Consider the following 25,030-nt stretch of genomic DNA (forward strand, 5'->3'; position numbering starts at 1 on the left):
AATAAGCACACAAACGAAGATACGGGTCATCGAGTTTTGCTAAGAAAACACTGATGCAAGTCTTTTAAAGTTTCTGCTTTCCAGCCCACAATAACTGCTGCTATTTTTAGCGACCCAGAACACAAAATTGCCATTTGTAAACAAACGGGACACCTTCTAATCCCAAGAACACAAAGAAATGTGCCGTTTTCACAAAGGAGGCTGGCTAGAAATTGTTAAGATAACAGTTGAGGTTGACGTTCTGTTGCCTCGCGCTTTTGTTCCCACATTAAAGCAAAGAAAATCAGAGGGAGACGTGAGGCACGGTGGTTATGTTTCTCACAGCGGGGCAGCCAGCGTAGTCACACTTCTGTAGCTGTGAGGAGAATTCAAAATGTAACAGGAGATTCAGACAGAGGAGAGGAGAGAGAGAAAAAAGACGAGATGGGGGTCGGTATGGCAGGCTGAGCTAACTTCTTGGAGGCAGTGCTGCAGCATTTTACACACCCCCGCCTAAATCTTTGCCTGGAGGAATACTCGTTGTGCTCATCTCGCCTTTCAGGAGACCGACATTAGTCTTTAGCTCTGCAAAGATAGATAGCTTTGCAGATTGCAGATGTGTTTCCTTTCATACATATCTCTGCAACCTCTATTCAGTGAGAAAACTTCACTCTTTAGATGAACTCTGGAAATAAAGAAAACAAGGGGGGGAGAAGCTGCTGCCTGCGAGTTTGCTGCAGACAGAGGAGAGCTTAAGTTTGACCAGGTACCAAAGCAAATCATTTTGAATACAATTTGGTGCCATTTACAATTAAGAAATACAGACAATTTCTCTCTTTACTCTTAAATTTAACAAATGTTTTTATATTTATCAAACTAAAAAACTAAACATTTAGTCTGATTTGATGTTACAATTAAAAAAGTGTTTGTGTTTTTAGCTGAAGAGTTTGTAAATATCTGGTTTTAACTGTATATTTGATGATGTTGGTGTTTGGCTTGATTGTCAGCACACAGAGGGAGAGAGAGGAGAATGAGGACAGAACAGAGATGGAACAAGAACCAGGTGAGACAGACCTGTTAGTCAAATGGTTGTTTACCAAAACTCATGAGAACATGTATCCAGTACCTAGTGTTTCTTCTTAGATACCATTTGTTACTTTTCAAATTCTATATTTATTAAGTTATGCAGGCTTGTTTGCACAACAAGGCTAAATAATTACATAAACTTTTCTCAATCTAAATAGTGGACTTTGGTAAATTAAAAAATGAGTGTAGTGCAGGTCTATGATGATTTTTAGTGCTACTATCATGTAGTTGTGATTGTGGTTCTGTTTTGGTGAAGTCCTAAGTAGTCCTGATTTTGAACTGTTGTAGTCCTGTTTTAATTCCGGATCAGTTCTGGGTCTGGTTGAATTGGGGTTTAGTCCATGTGTCTTGATACAGCCCCGACTTTGTTCTGCCTTGCTGCTTAATTAAAAACCTAGTTTAAGGTGTCCTGCATATGTGATATATATTTTTTTCCTATGTGAAGTCATTCTTTTTTTAACAAAACTCAAAACAGAGCCTATTAATCTTTCAGTCATTTCTACCCTCACTTAATTTCCTTTCGCTGCTCAGCTCTCACACAGTGGCTCAGCTATGCTCCAATCCCTCCTGTGCTGTGCGAAAGCAAAAACACAAATATGCCTGACACCCGTAAACGAAGCAGCATCTGGCTGACTTTTTTCGTCTCGGTCTTTGTCTCGATACCCTCTGATCTTGGTCTTGTCTTGGTCTCGGTTTAGGCGGTCTCGACTACAAGTCTAATTCAAAGTCATGTAAATCACCTTTAGTTTGTTCTTTTCCTCAGTTTAAACATCAGCAGGTCATCTTGTCTATATATGTGAACTAACAAGAGTTTGAACAGTTGTACCTAACAAAGTATAATGTGTATGTGTTAGTCACCGTAGGGAAATTACTCCTCTGCATTTAACCCATTCACCAGCAGTGGGCACCAGTGCCACCAGTGGCCACCACTGCAGCGCCTGGGGAGCAGTGTGTAGGGACGGTTCCTTCCTCAGGGGTACGTTCAGTGGATTCAAACCCCCGACCTTCCGATCATGGGGCAACCACTTTACCTACTGAGCTATCCCCCTTCCCACTGAGTGGCCACTGAGTATTTAAAAATAGCAAACATATATATAATAAAACAGTTTTTTTCTTAATGTAATTAATATAAAAACTATTTTACTGCCATATGACAATAGAAAACTTTTCCTTTTAAAAGTCTGCTATTGATTTATCCTTGTCAAATCATTCCATTAAAACTTTTAGTTATATAAGAAAATTCTCCCACAAGCTTTCAAATCCACATTCAAAACCATTAACCTTCCTGCGAGACCTAATACAACAGAGACTCATCTGTTCCATCTAGTAAGGTTGGGTGAAAAGCAAAAAAACCTAACACTGAGTGGAATACCATTTGAATGGTTCTTTCACATTATCAAATATAGCTGCGACGAATCAAAAATCCTATCTGCCGTGAAATGAAGCAAAGATATAAGTGGGAGGTGAGAGTAGGTGGTGTTCTGCTCACTCTCAAGGTGGAGAGAGTGGGTGGAATTAAACAAAAAAACAAAAAAGAAACAATGTTACACGAGTGGAGAAGAGGGAGCGCGAGAGAGCGAGTGCATTAGTGAGGGCGATTATTCAGCAGACAATCTAATTTTCTCTTCTGCTGCTCAGTACTATAAAATCACTACTTCTTAAAAGTTCCCTTTGTTATGATGACTAATGAAGACTGACAACGCACTAAAAAGGTTTGGAGTGACACTTAAAATCTCTTAATATTTAGAAATAAAAACTGCAAAACAAATTGGAAATTAAAAACTGTATATTTTAAAATTGTAAACAAGCATTATCTTACTGCAACAAACATGACTGCAATTGTTCTGGTGTTTACCTAATCTGTATTAAAGCTCTTATAAAGCAGGAACCCAGACCTTGTTCCAATTACAGAAAAATCCATTTCAATTTAGGTCACGGTATTCATTTTTATGACGCAGAGATGGCAGAAGCCACCAGACTGTGACAATACAGAGCTAAAATGAACAGGAGCATTTCTTAACACTGGCTATGTTTGGGCCAGATCTTACAGGCGGTTCAAAAGCTGCTTTCTTTGCCTGTGGCGATACATGGATGGCCCGCTGATCACAGATGAGACCTAATGCTGTAAAAGAGACAAAATGATGAGCATGAAATAGCCCTAAATTTCTTTAAGTCTCCATTCGCTTCTGCCATATTTTGAAAAGTTCCCTGCATTTCGCTGTAATTTCACTACCTTTTAGAGACATTTATCAAACCAGAAGCTCTGCAGGAGTCATTTGTCAGAGAGGAAGAGAAGTGAAAATGGAGCGAGGTGGGAGGTGAGGAGGACAGGCAAGGATGGGAGGGATGAAAGCGGTACGGCAATCCATCTGAACGGTGACTGCGCACGAGTCGGGGAAAAATTTATTGAGAGAGAACAAGTGACTCATTGTGTGTGCATACGTGAACAGCGCCGAGAGTTGTTTTGCTTTAAAAGATGCAAAAAACTACATGGTTCAACGGAAATGAATGTTGCATTAGGAGTGAGTGAGTGATGGCACATTAAAAAAATACTAACAAAGAAAAAAAAAGGAAACAACGGGGGGACAAAAATGCACAGTGAGGGACGTTTTATTTTATTGTGAGTCTCTTGTTTGAAGGGGCAGTAACTCAGACAGCCTCCTGGAAGGTATGACGTAGGGTATCTACATAATATGGGCCTAGTTAAATGGCTCTTTTCAGTAGGATTTAAGGCTGGTAGCAGAAGGGACATAAATTAGACATAATCACTGGGCCAGTGCTGCAGACAAAGGATCCACAGTGCACCCGCTTGAATTCAATTGGTCCATTTCTAAGAATTAAGAAAAAGAGTGTTAGTGCTAACTGTTGCTTATGCAGCGAACACCACAGTTCTGTCCCTTACTGAAGGATAGTCCAAAGCTCTGTGGAGGTTGGCTGTCTTTTGCACATCTTTGTGAATTCATAATTCTATCAATTTTGATAAGATGCAGATAACTGCAGACACGCACTGCTGCTGTAGCTGTCCCCTGTCCTCCTTTGAACATGTTGTTGACTATCTGAGCAAATAATCCCAAATTTAGATGAATGGAGTGAAAGACTAAATGCATGTTTGAGCTTTGAGTTAAGTCTTTGCTGGATTTTTTCATATTTCTTAAGGACATGACTTTCAGTGACTGTTCATCTTTTGAAGATTGCTTTTCAGCCCTGCTTTTGTCTCCCACTTGTCCGGTGTCCTTAATTTATTTATTTTTTTCCACAGACACAGTTCACACTATGCCGATAGCTCTTTGGGAATCACTTTGTTGGTGCAAAAATACTATTTTATTCCTGTCAAACTCTGTTATCTTTGCCATTTTTCATAAAACGAACTAAAGAAATGGGAACAAATTATATGTTTTCATGACAGGCTGCAAGTGAAAAAGTGCTTAAAGATAGAAAAGTACCAATTTTAAATTCTAAGTTGTGTGTAGGCGCCTCAGTGTTTCATCCTTTGTTTGTTAAGCCACTCAGCACTGACATATGAATCATTCAAGCATTAAAAAGGCACCTAAATCAAATAGAAAAACCAAAACATTGAAAATGGCCAGGTTACAGGACTGGACTGAAAATGAGTGAAATAAGCAAAAGGCAGCCAGTGTCAAAGAAAAACTTTCAAAGAGCTTCAGAACCCTGGAGAACTGATACTCAAGACCACTATAATGAAAGTGAAAGAAAGTCTGTCTCCTTGAAAGCAAAATATAAAGAAATGCTGGGGGGCTCAATGCCCTCAAAACAAGACTCTAAGAACTTTAATGGTGTTTTTATGCTTGCGGCGTCTACTACATGATGTGCCGTCAAACTCTATGCGTGCCACCATATTTGGGACACTTTGGCTAGTCATGCACCAGATTACAAAAACCAAGCTGCTGCAGCTGAGTTGAGGGTACAGTCGGTATCAGGTTTTATCACCATTTTAATGTTACTCCAGCACTGAAGCTCAGAGATATACAGATATACACTGGGACATGTTGCAACAGTTTGAAAACTTGAGACTATATCAGTGCTTATGTGGTGGAATTGTCAGTGTGTCTTCTTATGCCTTCCTACACCTTAATGGTAGCACAAATAGAAATGCCAGCGTGAGGATATTGCATCGCGCGTGGAGGGTTAACTTGCTGCTTAATAGTCCTTAACAACAGTGTGGACACACAAAACATCCTTTAAGGGTTATAGCAACTATGGAAAAGTTTTTGTGATCCAAAAGCACGTATAAAAAACCTTATGGGTTACTTACGTTTCCATGTTGTCGCCCTCTAAAACCGTCTGTACTGGTAGGTAACCTAGCCGTGGATGTTTGGCGAAGTACTTCTTAGATCGGAATTTGTTCTTCAGCACTTTGGTGAAATCACGCATGTCCTCACCTGATGTCGTCTGTAAGAGGAAAAAACATAGATGGGCAGGGGGTCGCTTATTATTTATTGTAGTGTGCAATGAGTTCAAAGATTTCTACAGTCTCTTCTGCACACATAAGCATTTGTGTGTAAGAGAATGTGTTTGCTAATTAGATACTTAGCAGAGGTGCGCTTTCCGCCACGCAAGCAACCAGTAAATTACCAAACGGGTTTGACCACAGGGAGAGAAAATCCCTTCCAAAAGATGCAGACAACCACTGCTAAACACACACACAGGGGCACGCGCGCACACACACACGCAGGCAGGCAAATACACAGCTCCTACAGTTGATAGATATGCATAAATGAACAGACTCTATTGAGTTCACTCGGCTTATTGACTAATCCACACAATTTAGGATGGTAGCCTGAGCAAACCAACAGCAATTACAGAAGAGTTATACTAAAGCTGGAGAAAAATTTGTGCATGTGTGTAAGCTCCTTCCTGTGAGGATTGAGAGACATGCATTTTTTATTCTACTGCCTCTATTACATTGGGGGGGGGGATATAAGACCCCAGTTGGAAACGAGTCAAGACGTTTCAATAACAAGACCAGACAGGCAATCGCAGTCAAACTGAAACACAATATTCTCTTAGGACAGTTCAAAACTTTGAAATTACGGTAATCAATACATCACGCCCCAAAGTTGTTTAATATCCCTGACAAAGACAATGAGAAATATGAAGACAGCACTCCCATAAAAATCATAAGCTAATAAAAAAAATACAATATTGTGGCCATAAAATAAACAGTATGACAAAGATGAGAAAACAATCTTATTAAATGACCGCAGTGAGTCTCACCAAAGCCGCTATAAATCTGTAACTCTCTGCAAAATGCGTTTATTATTCAATATGGACTTAATATTTTCAAAAGCATAAAACTGAAACACAATTTGGTTCGAGCATGGGGAGACACACAAGTATAATTACATATCATGCTGATGGTTTTTTGTGTTTGTTTTTTTTTTGAGGGAAATAAAGAAAAAAACAATTAAAAAAAGTCTGACTTTTACTACACAGGTGCAGATAAAGCTACGCTGAACTGTGAGATTTAAAATGAGACAATAAGGTGATCCACAACTTATTATTTTGTCAGAGATCTATATCTCTCAGGTTGAAACAGCAAGATCTGGGTGATTTCCTCTCAGTCCTCACTGTGCTGAGGTTCAATAAAGCTCTGTGGAGATGGATATGTAGCGTTTATGAACCTGGAGTTGAGTTTTGGGGCTTTACACGGGGATTTGAGTCAAAACTTTCAAAGTTTCTCTTCGTGATCTTTTATTGATCTGGCTGTAAGCTTTACGTCAGTGTTTGAGCAAAACACAGCTTCACCATGTTGTGTTGTTCTTGTACTTAGCCCCATCCACTCTTTCTTTCTCCTCACACATTTCCCTTGCTGAAAAACCTGTGGATACTATGCTGCTGTCACATCCTTTCAGACACATGCACGCAAACTGAAAGTTGCAGCTGTTATAGCAGACACGAGTCTGAATACTCTGGCTGACAACTTAAAATATTCATTTAATCTTTGTTTTTTGTTTTGTTATTGCACTTTTCAGGCTGCTGTCATGAAAAGAGATCTCTGCAACACTGATTACTGTCCCTCTGGCAAGATCTGCCATCATATCTCTTGCATGAGCGTGGCCCCCTTGAGTTCACAATCATATCTAAGTCTGTCTTGTTCCACTGCATGGGTTGTTGGGCAACCCGTGAAGTACCTCCCTTCGCTTTGGCTCCAACAGAGGTAGAGGTGGATATCCACAGATCAATCTTAGTCAGAGTTTCAATTATCTTTGCTGTATTTGATTTGCATTTCATTTACATGTGTGCAAATGGCCGAGAAAGACCTCAATAAAATCTCCTTTGATGTTAAGAAAAAATAAGAAAAGGGAAAAGGGAAAAAGCCTTCTCCCCCCCCCCCCCCCATTTTTATTTTCAGTGAAGGGAATCAGTAACCTCTTGAGTGATTACCCGGTAGCTGAGTACTAATAATTAACCAACAGATTAAGTGTTTGTTGCTGCAGCACAGCTGAAAGTAAAAAAATAAAATAAAATAATGTTTTTTCAAAGTCAAGTCTGTCAGGCAGCTGCTGGGCATTTTAACTCAGGGAAGAGTGATCACTGCTCCCTACAGCTACTCCTCCAAAGTCAATATCTATCCCATTTAGGAAATTGAAAAAGCAAATTAAAAGACAGAAATGAGAAATGTCGAGAGAAACTCGAGTCACTCAAAGTATGACGTTAAGCAATACTGAAAAGAGTCAGCCCACAAGTGTTAGATCCTAATTGAGGAGAAGAGCAACGTTCAATTTTGCCAAGCTCCCGTTTTTCCAATATTCATCTCTAGCTGTGAAGTGAAATATTTTTGGCTTGGAAGGATAAAAATATAACCTTGAGTATTTTACCATTTGTACGTTCGGAATTAAGCCAGGGGTGTTTCGGGAGGGCTGATTGAGAAACAAGACAAAGGAATTTAACAGCATGTGAGGCGACAAGAAATTCTGCAGTTGACAGAACCTAGTTTAAAGGGGAAAAAAAAGAGGTTAGTTAAAGCCTAGATGCTTCAGATTCACTAAATGTGTCGTCAGTATAACGTGATGTGAACAAGTCTGTTTGTGTTTTGATTCGGGCTGTTTCTAATCTACGTTACATCCGATACGTTTGCCTCTTGTTGTGCCCTCTGATACACGCAGTTTCTGATTTCTCTGTAAAATGCCAACCACCTTCAGCACGTTGGGTGACTGCCAAGGTATTATGCACATTAAATGCTGTCTGTCAGTTTCATTAGAAAATTCATACACTAAATACTTACCAGTAACTTCCATTAATCATGCTACGTTACCATTCTCATCATGTATATGCGGTATCATATAAAGATTTAGGAACTGATGCATTTTCATACTTTTTAACTCTAGACTCCTCCTGCCCTAAACCCTACCCAATACTTTAGAAGTGAACCTATCCTGAGTCTACAGCTTGATCTATCACAATTTCTCACTGAGGCTGCTGTGAACGTCAGAGAGAAACTCCCAGCAAAGTTCAAAAAAATTTCCTCCCAGAAGAGTGCAGTCTACTTTAGCTGCAGATGAATGCAAATGACTTTCAAACAATGCACGTTTAATAAATAACTCTGGTTGAACCCAGACAAAGAAAACCAGAGAGTAAGACATGACTAGAAGATTAAAATAACAGCATGCATTAAGTGCAAAGAAATTGGAAATGAAAATATGTATGAATGTGCTGCTGTAATACTTCGGATTTCCCTTAACGGGTATTAAAAAAAGGACATGAATATTCAAGGAGTGGGAAGAGTGTGAGTCAGTGATTTATGACATCAGGCACGGAACGGTTTTAATGAAAGATGGGTTAGGAGGTAACCAAAGCCTGAAGTCTGTCTGAACCCCGGATTCGTGTGCTTTCATTAAATGGATGAGTGGAATGTGTGAGCATGTGGAAAAGAGATATGAGATGAGTTAGTGAGCAACGTCTGTGTGTGTGTTACTTTCTTACCGGTGTGCAGTACTCCACCATTGGGTAGTTAAGCTTGTGACCCTTGGCGGTGCGCCCAGAAAAGAAGCAGCTCTGACACACGTCGTAGTTGAAATGCTTCAGACTGCGATACCTAGAGACAGAGAGAGGGCGAGGTGAAAAGTGAGATAAGTTGAGATGGGACGGTGTGTGTGTGTGTGTGTGTGTGTGTGTGTGTGTCACTTTCATGTCTTCAGGATGTGTTTCTGGGTGTGTGGGCACATATACACCACTACAACACGACTCCTCTCCAGGCTACTCCGGAGTCACCTGGAGAGCTGCTGTTTTCCAGAGTCACTCCATCAACCTTTGCTGCATGAATATGTTTATGTGCACACAAAAGTACATTCACGTGCACATACACACACACACACACACACACACACACAAAATGTGCTGACAGAGCGACAGACAGTTGGATTTTCACCAAAGCACAACAATGTGACAACAACTGTTGGGATGTTGTCCTCAGCAGCAGCTGTAGCCAGAAGGCCATTTAACAGCTAAATTGAGACAGGAGCCATTCAGACATAATAGCTTAAGTCTTTTATCTTTCTCTCCTTTCCAGCTCTCCCAAGGTTAGCTGACTGATGAGCTACGAAAGAGAGCTATATATCAAAGGATGCAACAGTGCGCATGACACCTCCAAGTCAAATTTGCCATTATGTACTGACACATAGCATATTACTGTTAAGGGGATGGGGGTGGGGTTTGAGTCACCTTCACTTAGAAGGTGTTGAGATGGCCCTCATTTAATTCGCCAACTTTGGGTAACCAGCAAACTTGTATTGTTTGGTGATCTCCTTTTTGCTATTGATCAATGTAGGATCAACTCAAGCGGTGGAAACACCCCCCCCCCCCACAAAAACCCAACAGCAACAGCAGCCTTGGTGATAACTGATTAGCGTTTAGCATTATTGCCTCTTCAGTTACGTACTGGTAATTTTAAGCCCATGCTCTTGGTTGTAAATGTTCCTTGAATGGCCGATTAATGGCTCAGTCTCAAAACATTAACCTCCTAGGACCTGGCGTCCACATATGTGGACATCACATTTTGGGTTATTTAGACCAAAATACTCAATTTTGGGCCTGATATCCACTTACGAGGATATTATACTGCTACTGTTCTATCAGAATTTTAAACAAATATCCTCATATGTGGCTCTTATTTTTCATAAAAACTAAAATAATCTGGTAATTCTTTGTTTTTACATTCATCGGGCCCCAATATGCCCAAATATCAAAGAGAAATTAAAAATGCATGCCGTGGAAGAGTTCGGGTCTTAGGAGGTTAAAGTAGGACGGTAACCTCCTTCAAATTAGGGGGGAAAAAAAGACTGCATTTAGGTTTTTGCAACTGCCGACTTATTCCAAGTAGTTGCAGTGACTGGCTGGTCGGACAGATGTTGGGGGTTTTGCACTTTGGATTGAAGGATATTGCACAGGTCACCCTAGTGGGAGACAAATTGTCTCCAAACTCAGTCCAGCTCAGTGGCTAATCACTCAAAGACAGCGTGGCAAAGGTTCCCAAGTAACTGACATCTAAATTATAAACACACATTACAAACAGAGCACAACTCTGTCGCTTGCAGATAAACTGCTGTCCTGCAGCAACTTTGTCACTAATTGTGGAATTTCGGCTTTAATCCATGAAGTTCCGCCTGGTCTCTGTATGCAGGTAATTAATGTAAATTTCTGTGTTTGTAGACAGGAATAAATCTGTAATTTTCACAGGTTTATCTAAGTTAAATGCCGTTTTTTTGTTGTTGTTTTCTTTCTTGGGGGGGGGGGGGGGGGGGGTTCTGTTAATACCTTTGGTATTAAGGTTGTTATCAAGTTGTTATCTTCTTTTTGGGGAAAAAGAAAAGTACTTAGAAAACCAATGTGAATAACTATTTTCCACTTAACCACAAATATATTAATTTAATCAAACCATCCATCTATAAACTCTAATTAGTTTACGATTCATTCCGATTCTTATTATTACATTTTGAATTTTTAGCCCCACAAAATATGTAAAGCCTTTGGGCTCCCAAGGATTTTGCTGTAACAAAGTGTGATGACTGCTGTCAGAATCAACAGTGCAAGAAAAAAAAATACATGCAAAGTACCAAGAGTGCAAATACGACTCAGTGGCATATAACCTATCTCACTAATTTGCAGAATTGAGTTAACATACACCCAGTCAAATCAAACGTATATGTCGACCCTCCTCATCCGAGGCTAATTTTAAACCTACTGATATTCTGAAGAACATGAAAAGTACTTGAAACCCAGTTGGTGCCATGTCTCAAGACCACACAAAATGCCTGCTATGCATTTTTCCTCCCCTTTCATTCCTGCTCCCTGCCTTTCCTTCCCACTATCGCGCTCTCTCATCGATCAATGACACAACTTGGGAGATGTGTGCTTCATCAAATGCCTGAGCGTATTTCTCTTTCTGCTGGCAAAGCAAGGTATCCGAAGGAGGCAATCCTGCCACCTAACCTTACTTAGAAAGGTGGGGTTATTACCATCTCCGGCCACACAAAAAGCATTTCCATCATGCTGGCCAGTGGAAAACCTGAATTTTGTTTTGAAATAAATAAACCTGTTGATCTTTCGCTACCTGTGATTACTCAGTAAGAGCAGTAGCCAAATAAAAGACAGGCAATATTTAGAGCACGTGTTTGTGTGTGTTGTTATGACCCAGGGTCATTATTTGCGGTACGGTGTTGTTATTGTTTGTATTTGTATTCAGTGTTGCTTGTTTCCAGGTGGAGGCCACCCATTGGTGGAGGAAGGAAAGAGGCCAGCTACAAAAGGGGTTGGACTGGGTCGGCGAGCAGACTTCCTGGTTTCCCGTGAGCTGTGTGTCTGGGGACCGTCGTGGTGTGTGACTGCACGGGGCTGCAATATTAATGCTGAAAAAGGGGTTGTACCTGGGCTTGGTAGCTGTAGGGGTGGGAAGCCGTTTTCTTTTATTCCCCTCTTTTCTCCTGTTTCGGGTAGGGAGACAGGTTAGAGAATTGCATTTTGTTTTGGGATCGTGGGAGGTAAGTTAGCTCTGTTTTTCTTTCTAGTGTGTTTTGTTTGTTGTTTTGGCATCGCCCACCCTGAAGCTCGCTACCTGTTCAGTAAATAAATTAACCAACTCTCGTCATTCTGCCGTGGTGTGATTTTTTTTGTCGTTATTATGTATCGGGTTTATCTTTTTGTTGTGTTGCACCCCGGCTTCGGGCCGGTGTGTAACAGTGTCAGTACTGCACAGGATCACTGCCAGTTGTTAGCTGGGTGATCAGCTGTTTAAAATTTTTGAGAATCTGGTGGTGAGCTACCTGTTTGTGTGCTACCTGTTTGTGTGTATGAGGATGTCATTTTGTTTGTGAGTACTTGTGCAAGCTCCACTGCAAACCTCCGGATGGTATTTAGTCAGTGGTGTATCAGCTGCTGACATTTAGATAAATGCCTGCCCTCCAGAGCAGACCTGCCCTTTATGCTCAACCAGGAGAAAACAATGCAGAACACTTCTAGATTTGCTGTGTGTGTGTGGAGCCTGTTACAAGTTGCAGACTTTATCACCTTTATTTATTTGGCATGTTACGCAAATGCCGACCTGAATGCTAAATAGGAATATGTGTATTTACCTGAAGCCAACAATAGGACACTCCTTGCAGATGTTACACTTGGCCTGATGTTTCGCCGTTTCTGCAGCAGCCACTCTGTGCAGGACAGGAAGCCAAACCATGGACTGAGGCTCCAGACGCATCCAGTCAATGAACTCTCTGGGCTTTAGCTCCACCTTATTGTTTACCTGGACATTTAAAAAAACAAGGGGGCAGGATTAAGAATTAGGCTTTTAAATCAAAGGTTTATCAATCATATGATTTACAGTTCAATAAAGGTTCAGCAATGAGAGCTGATAAAATATAAAAGGCACTCCTCTGCAGCATGGGAGAAAAACACGCAGACCAGAAATAACTAACAGGCAATAACTTCTGACTTGTTACCAAACACGCAATAAAGACGCAGACAAATTTAAGATGACCGTACATATTAAAGTGATGAGTCCCTGCGGCTCGTTAAGGCCTTGAATTGTGAACCAAGACTAAATAACTTTTATGAGCTCTTTATTCGTGTTTATTGGTTGAAATATCTTACAGTAAACAATGATTGATTTTAACACCCTCTCTGCCCTACATACCCCATAGTTGCACTGTTAGATAACAGCATTGTTGCTCTGTGCAGATACCTTTGAAAAATGCTCTTAAACTCCTACTCATAAGTGCTGCTTTATACTTTTGGGGGTGTAACGTGTACAGTGCTATGCATGAAAACTGCAGAGTAAACAGTCTGCTTATCTCCTGTTTCAATAACTTAAGTTCTTTATTAGCTTAAAAGAACTTAATCAAATGTTTTAAATGATTCCAACAAGTGCCGTAATCCAACACAGGAATGTTCACAACATGTTTTTCAGCTGGATCTTTGCTCATCTGCAGAAAATAATGAACCCAATGGAAAAGTCAACACATGAAGCAAAGCTTTGACATGGCTGCTATTACTGCAAAACAAATCAAAGGCAACCTTTCCATCATGCCTGACACACAAAAGGGCAGCAAAGGGCAGAATGCATTTGCAACAAGAAGAGCAAACAATCAAAAGGAATAACATTAGTAAATGTCTTTGTGTGTTTCCTCCTGATCCCTTTTCAAGGCTTATGGTGTGCAGGACTATACGGCATCTCGACTTCATTTACATATACTTCTGAAAATAAATTCCAGCTCAAATTTAAACCAAAGAAATCCTGTTCTGGCTGGACTCTCAATGTAAGCAGTGTCAGGATGTCTTTACCTTCTTTCAAAGCTTTTGTTTTACTGAACAGAATATATATTTTTTTTTACTTCTACTCAAATCAAAGTCAGGTTTCTAAGCTTTTTTTCCTTCACCATCCCAAAGTTTAAACTAACAAAATAAAGGTATTGTGGAACAGTAACACTTAATTTAAAATTATCTGTGGAACAGATAGAAAAAGGATAAATTTCAACAAACAAAAAGCCAAATATCCCCGTTTTCTGCTTCAAATGCCAATCTAAAAGGGAAATATTTGCACTGTTTATAGGAGTGTGGTGACAGAGAAAAACCCTATCCTTCCTGACTCTTGTAAATATGTCTGCGGGCCTTAAAACCCCTTAATATTATCTAAATATGTGGTTGATAACCTTTAAAGGGAAAACAGCTGAATACTTAGCTCACTGATCAAAGACAGGACATATTGACATGTGGCATCATTGATTTTATCAATCAAAACTGCCTTCAAATTATCCCAAAAAGCCATGGTGTACTCATTTACTCTCAGCCTTTCCCATTTATCCTAACTGTGTCATAAATGCAGACGACGATACTGTAAATCAGCAAATATCTACACTGGATATTGGTGAAGCTCTAGTTTAAATGCATTGTATCGGTGGCTCTTTTTACTCAATTATAATCTTGTAAATAATAACATGCTCCATGTAACATATATATCATTAACTGCAGGTAATCAAAGAAAGCTATATTTTGGTATTCTTTATGAAACTCTGGTTTTACACTGACATTGTCTTTAAAGTACTAAAGTGAGGTTTAACTTTAAAAAAAATTAACCTTGGGTTTGGTAACTGTTAATGTTTCTGAGGCAGGTTTGGGTTTTTTGGGTTTTTTTTAATTGAAGGCAGCTTTTAAGATTCAGATTCATAAATGAGAACACATCCAATTAATTCCTCACCTTTATGACTTCTCAAATGGTCTTTAACGCTCCTCCACTCTTTCATTTGATCTTCCCATGCACCACCTCTCCATCTCTCCTTTCCCATACATTAGTCTGATCTGCGCCTTCTCTCCCTCCTACTTACCATCTAACGGCAGAATTATAGCACTTACAGATTAATTGCTGGGTGTCTCGAAGGATGACTAGATAGATGGACGGATGGATAAATGAAGGAGAGTAACAAAGGAATGGCGAAAGAGGCTATATTTATGGCGGCGCAACTCATTTATCACAGACCCCATTAAAGGAAATGGAATAAGCGACTGCCCTGTCACTGATGGGGCTGACTGACACACAGGTGGCATGGGGCTTTGCTCGTCCATGTGTATGCATGTGTAAATAAAAGAGAGAGTGTGAGAGTTTATGTCTGCCTGGTTTCCACTTGCCAACCCGGCTGGATGATTGAATGATTAATGAGCAACTGGACTACAGCTGGCACAGCAATTCACGACCAAGTTTGTGAGCAATTTATGTCCATATAAGCTAGTGTGTGCACTCATGCATGTATATATCTCCTTGTGGATATGTGCGTATTATTATGACATCAAGGCGAGGCAGCAAGGTGTTTGCCTCTTTGCAATATTTCGAGAAGAAAACAGAGGGAGAGATAAAGTTTAAAACTGCCTCCCTCTGCTATTTTGGGAGGCGCGCGGCAGGAAATCAGTGAAATTTATAGCTTCCTAATTTTAATGTTTGGCTCCCATTTATGACCACCGAAGCACGAGCCAGGGGGAGGAAGAGTGAGAGGAATGAAACAGTGATTCTGGGGGGGATAAGGACATCATTAAATGCCAGTAATGTCCAGAGGTAAACTCGCAAAAAATGGTTAGCTGACTGCAGTAAAACACTAGAGGACAGCCAGCAGAGCACCGGAGGCCATTTGAGGCTTTGTGGTTGGTTAGCAGAGCTCAAACACTCAAGTACTTTTCTCAGGATCTGGTGTTAGGTGGCTGGAGAAGGTGAAAAAAGCTCAGATGCTCGATGATAATCAGCCTTTGGAAGATGCACTGAATAATAATGTCATATAGCACACCCCACTGATAAAGCAGCCATGGAAGGAGAAGATGATATCAAGAAGGCCCTGAGTTAATGTGGTTATCCCAGCTGGACATTTGTCAAAGCTAAGAAGGCACCCAAAGAATGCTCCAGGCCATTCAGGAGACATGGACAACTGCTGCCTTAGCGAAAACCTATAGAGATCCTGTATGTGTCAGGAGTATCGGAATAAGCTGAGACGCATTTCCTCTAAACACTGTGGACTCTGTGGCTTTTAAACCCCACGCTGTGCCAAAAATTGGCCCACCCCAAATATCCGATCACCCGGCACAAACAGAGTAATATAGTGCACGCTGTTAAGTGCCAGGAGGACTGGATGATTTATACATCGGGGAAACCAAACAACCTCTGGCTAAGTGGACGGCACAACACAGAAGAGCTACCTCGTCAGGCCAGGACTCTGCAGTCTATTTACACCTACAGGCCAGTGCACACTCTTTCAATGATGAGGATGTACACATCCTGGACAGGGAGGAACGCTGGTTTGAGTGGGGAGTTAAGGGGCCTAAGGGTACATCTTTCACCATCCTAAAATGCTGTGATTGCAGCCATTCCCCAACTCTCTGTGAATGGTACTCATGGCCATTGATCAGTGGTCATGACAATGGGCATTTTAATGATCAAGAAACTGACCTTACAGCCCATTGTTCATTCAGTGGGCTACTTTCCCTCGTTGTGCAAAGGTAGTTTCTTGCACTGAAAACGCTACGTCAAGATGAACGGAATCAACTTTTTTTGGCAGCGCTTTTTAAGCTCATACCTTTCAGCTTTTTTAGATTCTGTAGCAGAAAGCTGAATCAAAAGAGTGTCAAAGCAGTGTCCACGCAAGAAATCTTTGTTGGATAATTGGAAAATCAGAAAAAAGTATTCACAAGCAGTGACAGATGGCAGAGACAAACTGTGCTTGTGACAAACAAGAAGATGTCTCTTAAGATAGAAATAAATATGATACGGTGGAGTAGGTTCAAGAGGAAGACATGAATAATATATTAACAGAAAAATCCCCAGGGATCGATTGCCTAATCGGCGTTATGAGTTATATAAAAATATAAAGCATAACATGAACCCTGTAGCTAGCAGGACATATATTATCTTAAGAAGAGATTTAAAGCTTCTGCTTACGCATGAGCACCAGACTACCAGTTAACTGTACACAATATGTGTACATATTGTGTACAGCAATAAAGAGGTCATTTTGAGTCGACTAGTTTTGGGCTCATTTTGTCCTAGCATTTCTATTCTATCTGCCCAGCACACATTTTCAAACCTTTATTTTAATTAGTCATTAATATGCCATCTGATTTCCCCCACCAGTTAAGCAATCACAATTTCACATTCAGACTGTTTTTGTCAAACGAAACAGAACAAAAACAAAGCAAAACAAGAAAATCATTTTCAGCTTATGTATTAGAGGTAAAACCAGTGAAATCAATAGTTTAAACACGGAGAAAAATCACTGATTAATCAGATTGAGGTTATAGATTTGTTACAAACAAAAACCCTGAACTTGTTATTCATTAACATGTGGGGAAAAAAAGAATTTAAATGGAATTTAAATGGATTTCCCCCCCATGCTTATAATCCATCCAGTGGTAAGAACATTAAAAGACTATGGCATGAACAGCTTATGTGCTTCTGTATTCTTCAGATGTGTGTAGGTGTACACTAATGTGATGTGTTAAATGCACATGTTTGTGTGTTTCTGTGTGAACATACATGCTGGAAGCAGCTGCGAACACTGGGTTCAATGTTGGAGCCTCCAAAGGCAGCCACCTCGCCCAGCTGTCTTGGGATCTGGATGGCTTCATGAAGCAGCAGTCCAAGCTGCCGCTGGTCGCACGTGTCACCTGCTGACGCCACCTGGCTGAAGAGGTCTGCAGAGAGAGGACAGGGAGGAGCGGTGAGGTAAAAGAGAAGGAATAAGGGAGAAAGTTAGAGCATGTGGGTGATATTTAAAATAAAAATAAGTATAAATAGAAAAGATGTAGAGAAGGAAAGAGTGACAATATAGCAGAGAGTGGGAGGGAAAAGCGTTAGTGTATATGTGGGTGAGAGGGAGGACAAAAAGAATCAGAGAACAGATGCATTTAGTTTTTCCACAGCAGGCTTTTTTTCTCTAATCTTTCCCTCCCCGTCTCCATCTTTCCATCCCTTCTCACGGAGATTGACAAAGCTCCGTACTGGATATGGATGCCTGCCCAATGACACACTATCTAAGCTACTCTGCATGTTGGCAACACCCCCCCAGATGAGGTTACGAAACATCGCTGGAGCACATGCACAAAATGAGCAAAGAAGGCAGAGAGTGTAATCCAGAGAAAAAGAGGAGAGGAAAAAACAGAGGGCATGACAGGTCTTTCTGCTCCGCTTGCCACTGTCTTTGATCTCTCTATGAAGCCTGGTCCTGATGCCAGCTCCTGCCATGACTGTGTGTGGGTGTTCATGGATTGCACATGCAAAAAAAAAGAGAGAGACAGCAATTACATGTCTCTGACCCCATCCCCCCCCACGTACACATCTCTTATGAAATCAGTCCAGTACAGATATACATCTGACATTTGCAACTGTCAAAAATGGGTGTCAAATAACAGGACACCTAGTTAGGTGCGTGCGCAATGCAGTGCAGCTATCTGCAAGGGACTGACAGTCAATGAGACCCTAAAAGAGTAAAGGAGGAAGGACGCAATCAACCATGCTAGATACCCTTCTCAGGCTAATAGAAACTGCCAGTGGAACGAATAGGCTCAGGGATGGAGTCCATGCCATGGGAAGAGAAAAGGAGGCGAAAGAGTAAGAAAGGAAAGAGGATGGAAGCAAGACTAAGTAAGACAGGACAAAAGATAAAGTGGAACTGTTAGATGGATGAACAGTGGCGTGAGCAGTGACAGCAAAGGAAGACAGGGAGCGAGAGAGAGAGATAAAGCAGCAAAAACAAAGAGCAGGAAGCTAGGATGACATTCTCCTCCCAGTGCAGCAAGCCTATATTCACGCTCCCTAATCCTAAAAAATAAGGGAGACTAGAAAATTAAATAAAGAACAAGAGAAACGCGGAGGTCTCTCATCCAATTAGACGACCCGATTTCTAACTCCTCTCCGTCTCGAGTTTGATTAATACTGCTGGGAGTACAGCCATCGTGCAGCAGTATCACTTGAAATCGGAGACAGGCTGGTCTCTTATGAAAGGGACGGGAGTGAGTTTAGATGCACGTGTACAGAATCAAACGTCACACCAACTCGCTGACACTTACATTTGTATTTCTCCTCCAGGTGTCCCTTGGAGAGAGAGAGCAGGCCGATCTTCATAGACAGTACCCGGATCTTCCCACTGCGACCACTGCAGACAGCACCACGGAGACACCAAGCAGACAGTGAAAATGAGTTACATTTACTGTTGCTGTGTGTTTCTGAGTATACATTCAATTTAAGTGTAGCGAGATCATTTCAGATTTGAATTACATGCAACAACAGAGACATAAAACCATTATGTGCCTGGAAAGGAAAGGATTGCGTGCAGGACGTTGTGAGTTGTTTGTGCTTTTTTCCCCTGAATGCGCACAAATGGTATTTAGAGTGCGGAGATGGTTGGTTTACAGTGTATGAGTGCACACATGATTATGCAGAGAGTACTGTATGTTCTGGCGAGAGCAGATTATATTGACACATGAAATTTGCTCCTAAATTAGCCCAATGCGTAACATGCCCACTGAGGCACTTGCCGACTTATGCATATGACATGATGACAGCATGAATATGTGCATTGTTGACATGACAGCTCCTTTAATGCAGTCTAATTTTAAACAAGTGCATCATTCATGTGCATGCAACAGCATGAAGTAGTAAGCATTGCTACAAATATGTACGGCAACATGTATCGCAGAGGGCATACGTACGTGTCGTAAACATTAAGCAGCCAGTTGAGACACATGTCAACGCAGAGAGGCACGTTAACCAGGTCTTTGTGCTCCTGTTCCAGGCCGTCGTAGATAGAGGTTAGGCAGTTGATGACGTCGGGAACGGTAAGCAGCTGATTGTTATTGGTGAGTTTATGCTGCTCAAAGGTGTTCTGGGCAACGCTGAGGTCCAGCAAGTCCACTGCAGATGAACGGGGCGGTCGAGATATAGAAGGAGAGAAACAGCGAGGAGAAGGAGGCGGGAGGAAAATGGAAGAAAGGGACAAAGAAACACAGGACCATTAGTAACCTTTCCAGCTTGCTCACTGAGCTTTCAGCAGCTGCTCTGATTTTTTCAACAAATGTCAAGATATCAGAAAAGGACAAGGAGCTGAAAATGGCACAGGCTACTTATAGAAGAACGTCTAAACTACAGACTTGACTGATATTTTATCAAAATAGGTTCATAAAAAAAAAATAAGTGCAGGGGTAGGCCAGAATTACAGACAGAAAATAGACGGATCCATTGAGGAGAAATGTGAACTAAAAAAAGACAAACGAGGAACAGAGATGAAATGAATCAGACAGAGCAGTCTCTCTGGAGTCTTGGCTCTAGAATGACAAAAACAAAAATGTAACCATATTTTTTATATAGAATTTCAATTATGCCTCCATCATACTGTCCCCTTCACTTACGCATCTGAAGCGCAAGAGAGATGGCAAAAAAGACGGAAAATCGAACGGAAGAGGATAATTGAATAAAAAAGCCAGCGCATTGAGACAAAGTACCTAAAATATAAATAAATACAACAGAAGCTGCTGTATTTATAGTGCTTGAGCATGAACTCCCCATCATAGGAGGCCTTTAACTGTAACAGTGCAGTACTTCTTTTAGAATAAGGAAATATAAAAGCACTCGTAGAGCGTAACGCCTCTCGAAGGACAAGGGTTATACTAAAAATCTGTTCTATGATGTTTTAATTAGACTATGATGACGTCAGCCTATTTTCATTACAATATACTGATAATCTAGGGAAGTATATTAAACTTTGAGTGTCACTGTGAAGTCATACTGTTGTATTGAGATTTTTTTTTTAAAAAAAAGCTCAGACTAAGAAACATATAACATAACATTATTAAACAAAAATGCTTCCACAGTAAAGATATTGTCTCCATTTTCAAGAAACCAACAGCCGGTTTGGTCCTTTAAATCTGTTAAATATCTGACATTAAACCATGACACAACCCACTAATGAGTTAATAAGATAATCAAAACTGCGCTAATATCCTGCTCTTTAATATGACACTGGATCGAACAGCTGGCTGTCTCTGCCCGAAGTGCCGACCAGCACCTTTCAAGCTCACTAATTAACAAATTATATCTCATTTGTTTTTGTCAGCAAAAAAATAAAGTAGATAAGCAGTTTTCTCTAAATGTTAAAGCATCTCCTTCTTTGTTTTCTACAGCACATGTACTGCTTAATAAATACATGACAAGAGTCAGGATCTAGTTACATAGTACAAGAATATATTAATAGGTGAGGATGAAGCTCAGATACCAACAGGATTTTTAATTAGTGCTTTGCTTAGATCCACTGGCAGGTCAACCAACCAGGAGGTAAAATGCAGACAGTGGGATAATTACCACAGAAAGAATCTTTAACATTTAAAAATCTACCGTACTTTATGGTCACGGCATCTTGTTTCAGATTTATCAAAAGATTTCAATACATGGGAGGTTCAAATCTATTTCACAGGTATACAGGAACATAAACCACAGTTGTAAACTCCTCTCTCTGCATTACTCTTCTGACCTTTAATGAATTTTCTATAAATATTTAAAAACTTCCACACTGCACATCTCTCTCACCCTCCTGCCCTCAAAGACAGCACTAATTACTGGAGTAATCCACACAGAGTGGACGCAGCAGGGCAGCTGTGCTATCAGAAAGCAAAACTTTCCTTCTCTGCAGCTTTGTCATTACACACTCTGGTATGGAGCTGAAAGGCTGTGGCACATTAGTGGATGCCACGCAAGCTCATTTGTGCTTCTCCACCCCCCTGGCACAGACTTAACCCAATTAGCCGTTTTATAGTATCCCCGTCACGTGTGTGTCAAATTCTCTCTCACACACACACACAATCACAAACAGTCAGACACATGGATCTCCAAGCAAAGATTCCACATGAATCCAGGCTAATAACTAATAACTACTGATCCTTCTGTGCCTCCATGTGCATGTGTGTGTGTGCATGTCAGTGTGTGTTTGTATACTGTGACTGCTCCAATCTAATGAATGAAATTGAATCGCAGTGCCCCAAGTCGAACTCACTCAGCCTAATGCATTATCGTCACAATCACACGCACACACAGAAGCAATATGAGATAGCAAACTAAAACGCCTGAATCATTCAAACTCATTGACAACCAACACACACAATAACACACTTTGACATACCCTGCTGGGCATGCTGCACATGCACACAACCGTCTGAGGTAACGGTACGGTTTTGATGTGTGGTATTTGTTACACTCGTACACACTCCAAACTTCCTACAAACAGCAGGATGTAAATAAACAGTGTAGGCTCACAGTGTGAGGTGCACTAATAATGTCAACAGCTGGATAATGGTTAACATTTGTCACCATTATTACGTTGAGCTGAGCCCAAGTAGCTACTGCCATGCTGGTTGAAACCCCACATGGAGGAGTCTACATGCACCTGTAATGTGTGTGTGTATTTGTGTATATATATGGTGTTTATAGCCACCTGAGACTCTAAGTAATGGCAACTTCCTATCGAAGATTACATTATAAACACAAAAACCATCACTCTCTCATTCTGAGAATGTATTTAGTTATTTATTTATTTTTAAAAAAACTCCACCTGTGCTCACCAAATGAGGCTTACGCTCAACAGGCTTAACACAAGCACCAGCTGTGACTCTGTATGCAAAGAATCATGCACATACACGCACACAAATTCATGCAGAGTGGGTAATTTTAAAGCCAAAAATATGCTTGGCTCCTATGCTGTTCTGGCACAGCATCTGGCAAAGCTTCAAATCATTACTGCATCCCCTTGTTGAGCCCAAACATCAAAAGAAGCAGACCGCGGCTGTAGGTATTAAGGTGTCTGTGGGTGTGTGTGCGCGCGCGCGTGTGTTCATCTTACTTACAGCACAGTGCTTTCTGTAGTCTGCGAATCTTCATGGCTGTTCGGTATGCTGAGAATCTCACATTGTTCAAGTCCGCTACAGGCAGGAAAGGAGACAGAGAGATAAAAGGTAAATGGACAAAAAGGAAAACAGAGGCAGAAAATTGGAAAACAAAATGCAGCAGAAATCTGCCTTCTGGGCAACACAAGCAACCTCTGTCTTCAGTGAAATCTGACTTCTGTTAGTTATTGTCTGTGGAGACGGCTGAGGCGAGAGGCTGCTAATATGGACTGTGTAATTAGGTTAGTGAGTTCTATCTCAGTGGAGTCTGGTGCTATTTGTTGAGCTCCTGGCCTACAGAATACACTCCCAAAGTTTCACAGGTTATTACTTATCTGGCAGCTCATTAAAAAAAATACCACAGTCATACGGGTGATCCTGAAGGGACACAGGCACGCATATGGATATTATCAGGGAGGGGGAGAGAGGGAAAAGATCAGGGTGTCAGCTTCATGTAGTCAAATCTAAAGAGTAAATGAACCAGACAAGTGAGAATGGGTCAACAGCGCTGTGCTGATCCCTGATCAGAAACAAGACGTCTGCTTCAAAGAGCCACATCACTTGTTTAAAAGGTGATCTTGTTCATGCAGATATTGCTGTGCAGAAGTTGAGATCACAGTGATGATGCTTCAGCCCACACCCTGATGGGAAGCTGCAGAGCCTTTAAACCTTTCTGCAGCTACTTTGCAGTCATGTGAAGCTTTACTTTGCCTCCCGGTCCAGCAGATGTACATTTCAGTCTTAAAGTATTCTTCTTCTTCACCTTCACTGCATTTCTGACAGGGAGCACTTTGCTATCTTTTTATAGCCTTCCGCTGCTTTGTAGGCATGCATCGGCTTTATTTGAGATTCTCAATCAGTTTCTTAGAGATGCCAGAGTTGGACGAAGTCAGGGAACGTATCAGCTATGATACGTCACGATCAGCTGACACCTAATGACAATTTTACCTGACTTACAAATCACATTCAGTAAATTGACACTTAATTCATACTTTAAGTAAACTTTAGTTCACAAAACCAAAACCAGCCTTGTGTTAGTGTGGTTAATAAGTGCTGGGTTTGACTCAGTGGACATTTCTGCGTGGCATCTGCATGTTCTCCCTGTGCTGGTGTGCATTTTCTGTGTACTCCGGCTTCCTCTCACAGTACAAAGATGAGGTAAATTGCCCATAGTTGTGAATATGAGTCTGTCTCTGTGTGAGCTGTCGACCCGTCCATGGGGTACCCCGCCTTAAGCCCTGTGACAGGACTAAAGACCAGAAAAACAGTTTTTGGACCCTAGCATCATACAGACAAATTGCGTTATGTGAAGCACAGAGGAATGACAGATTACATTTGAAATATTTAACAGCAGCATCTCTTTTCAGGATCAGCAACCTCAGTACTTTGGATAATATGAAGTACAGACTGTGAAAAGTTCGCATTGGAACAACTTTCCCCCAAAGAAATGCTGAGGGGGAAAAAAGCTGACAGTGAATTCTGTGGATTATCTTGCGTGACAGTCTTTTTTTGGTATGGAAATGTTTTTAAATTGAATTTTTAATATCTCCATTGTACATTTCTCCGTCAGTATCTTATTACCTGGGCAAAGAAACCCCAGCTAAATAACACTATATAAAGTTGGAAATAAGTTTATTCTTAGCAATTTTCTGAAGCGACATTTATTTTGAAAAATAAGTCGGGAGCCTAAGTCCTCATACATAATACTATGTTCTATACCTAGTGATTGGTAGAGCTCTGTCATCTTTGGATGGTCCCAGCACGTCGTTTGTGTCTGATGACTAAAAATGGAAACACAGAAGAGAAAACTTAAGAGTGCAAAATACACAAAATCATGAGCTGACACATAAACAGAACAACTGCTGATGTCTAAACACAGACACACACACACACACTCATAAATACTTTCTACACTTTCAAGGCTTATCACAAAAAAAACAAGAAAAAAAACACTGAATAAGAAAGGTATGCAAAAATCATACAGAGAAACTGAGCAAAAGGATAAACAAGTGGAATTACACAGAAGCTAACATTACTTTTATCATCATCACTG

General features: G+C 40.8%; 1 protein-coding gene and 1 long non-coding RNA gene across 8 annotated transcripts in view; one reads left to right on the plus strand and one right to left on the minus strand.

Annotated features, from left to right (window-relative positions):
• utrn (utrophin) overlaps positions 1–25,030 on the minus strand; it is a 193,250-nt gene that overhangs the window by 23,376 nt on the left and 144,844 nt on the right. For all 7 annotated transcript variants that reach the window (XM_014414047.4, XM_014414051.4, XM_014414048.4 and 4 more), the window contains 8 exons: positions 24,697–24,758; positions 22,939–23,013; positions 19,759–19,960; positions 19,117–19,202; positions 17,585–17,742; positions 12,654–12,820; positions 9,010–9,121; positions 5,339–5,475 (listed from right to left, as the gene is read on the minus strand). In XM_014414047.4, coding sequence (XP_014269533.3) covers positions 5,339–5,475; positions 9,010–9,121; positions 12,654–12,820; positions 17,585–17,742; positions 19,117–19,202; positions 19,759–19,960; positions 22,939–23,013; positions 24,697–24,758 — 999 coding nt within the window. The remainder of the gene's footprint in view (positions 1–5,338; positions 5,476–9,009; positions 9,122–12,653; positions 12,821–17,584; positions 17,743–19,116; positions 19,203–19,758; positions 19,961–22,938; positions 23,014–24,696; positions 24,759–25,030) is intronic.
• Positions 521–12,198, plus strand: LOC143412610 (uncharacterized). Its single transcript, XR_013093133.1, has 3 exons — positions 521–745; positions 987–1,042; positions 11,784–12,198. It is a non-coding gene; the product is annotated as an uncharacterized LOC143412610 (long non-coding RNA).

The sequence above is a fragment of the Maylandia zebra genome, linkage group LG15, assembly GCF_041146795.1.
Source record: "Maylandia zebra isolate NMK-2024a linkage group LG15, Mzebra_GT3a, whole genome shotgun sequence".
Taxonomy (NCBI): domain Eukaryota; kingdom Metazoa; phylum Chordata; class Actinopteri; order Cichliformes; family Cichlidae; genus Maylandia; species Maylandia zebra.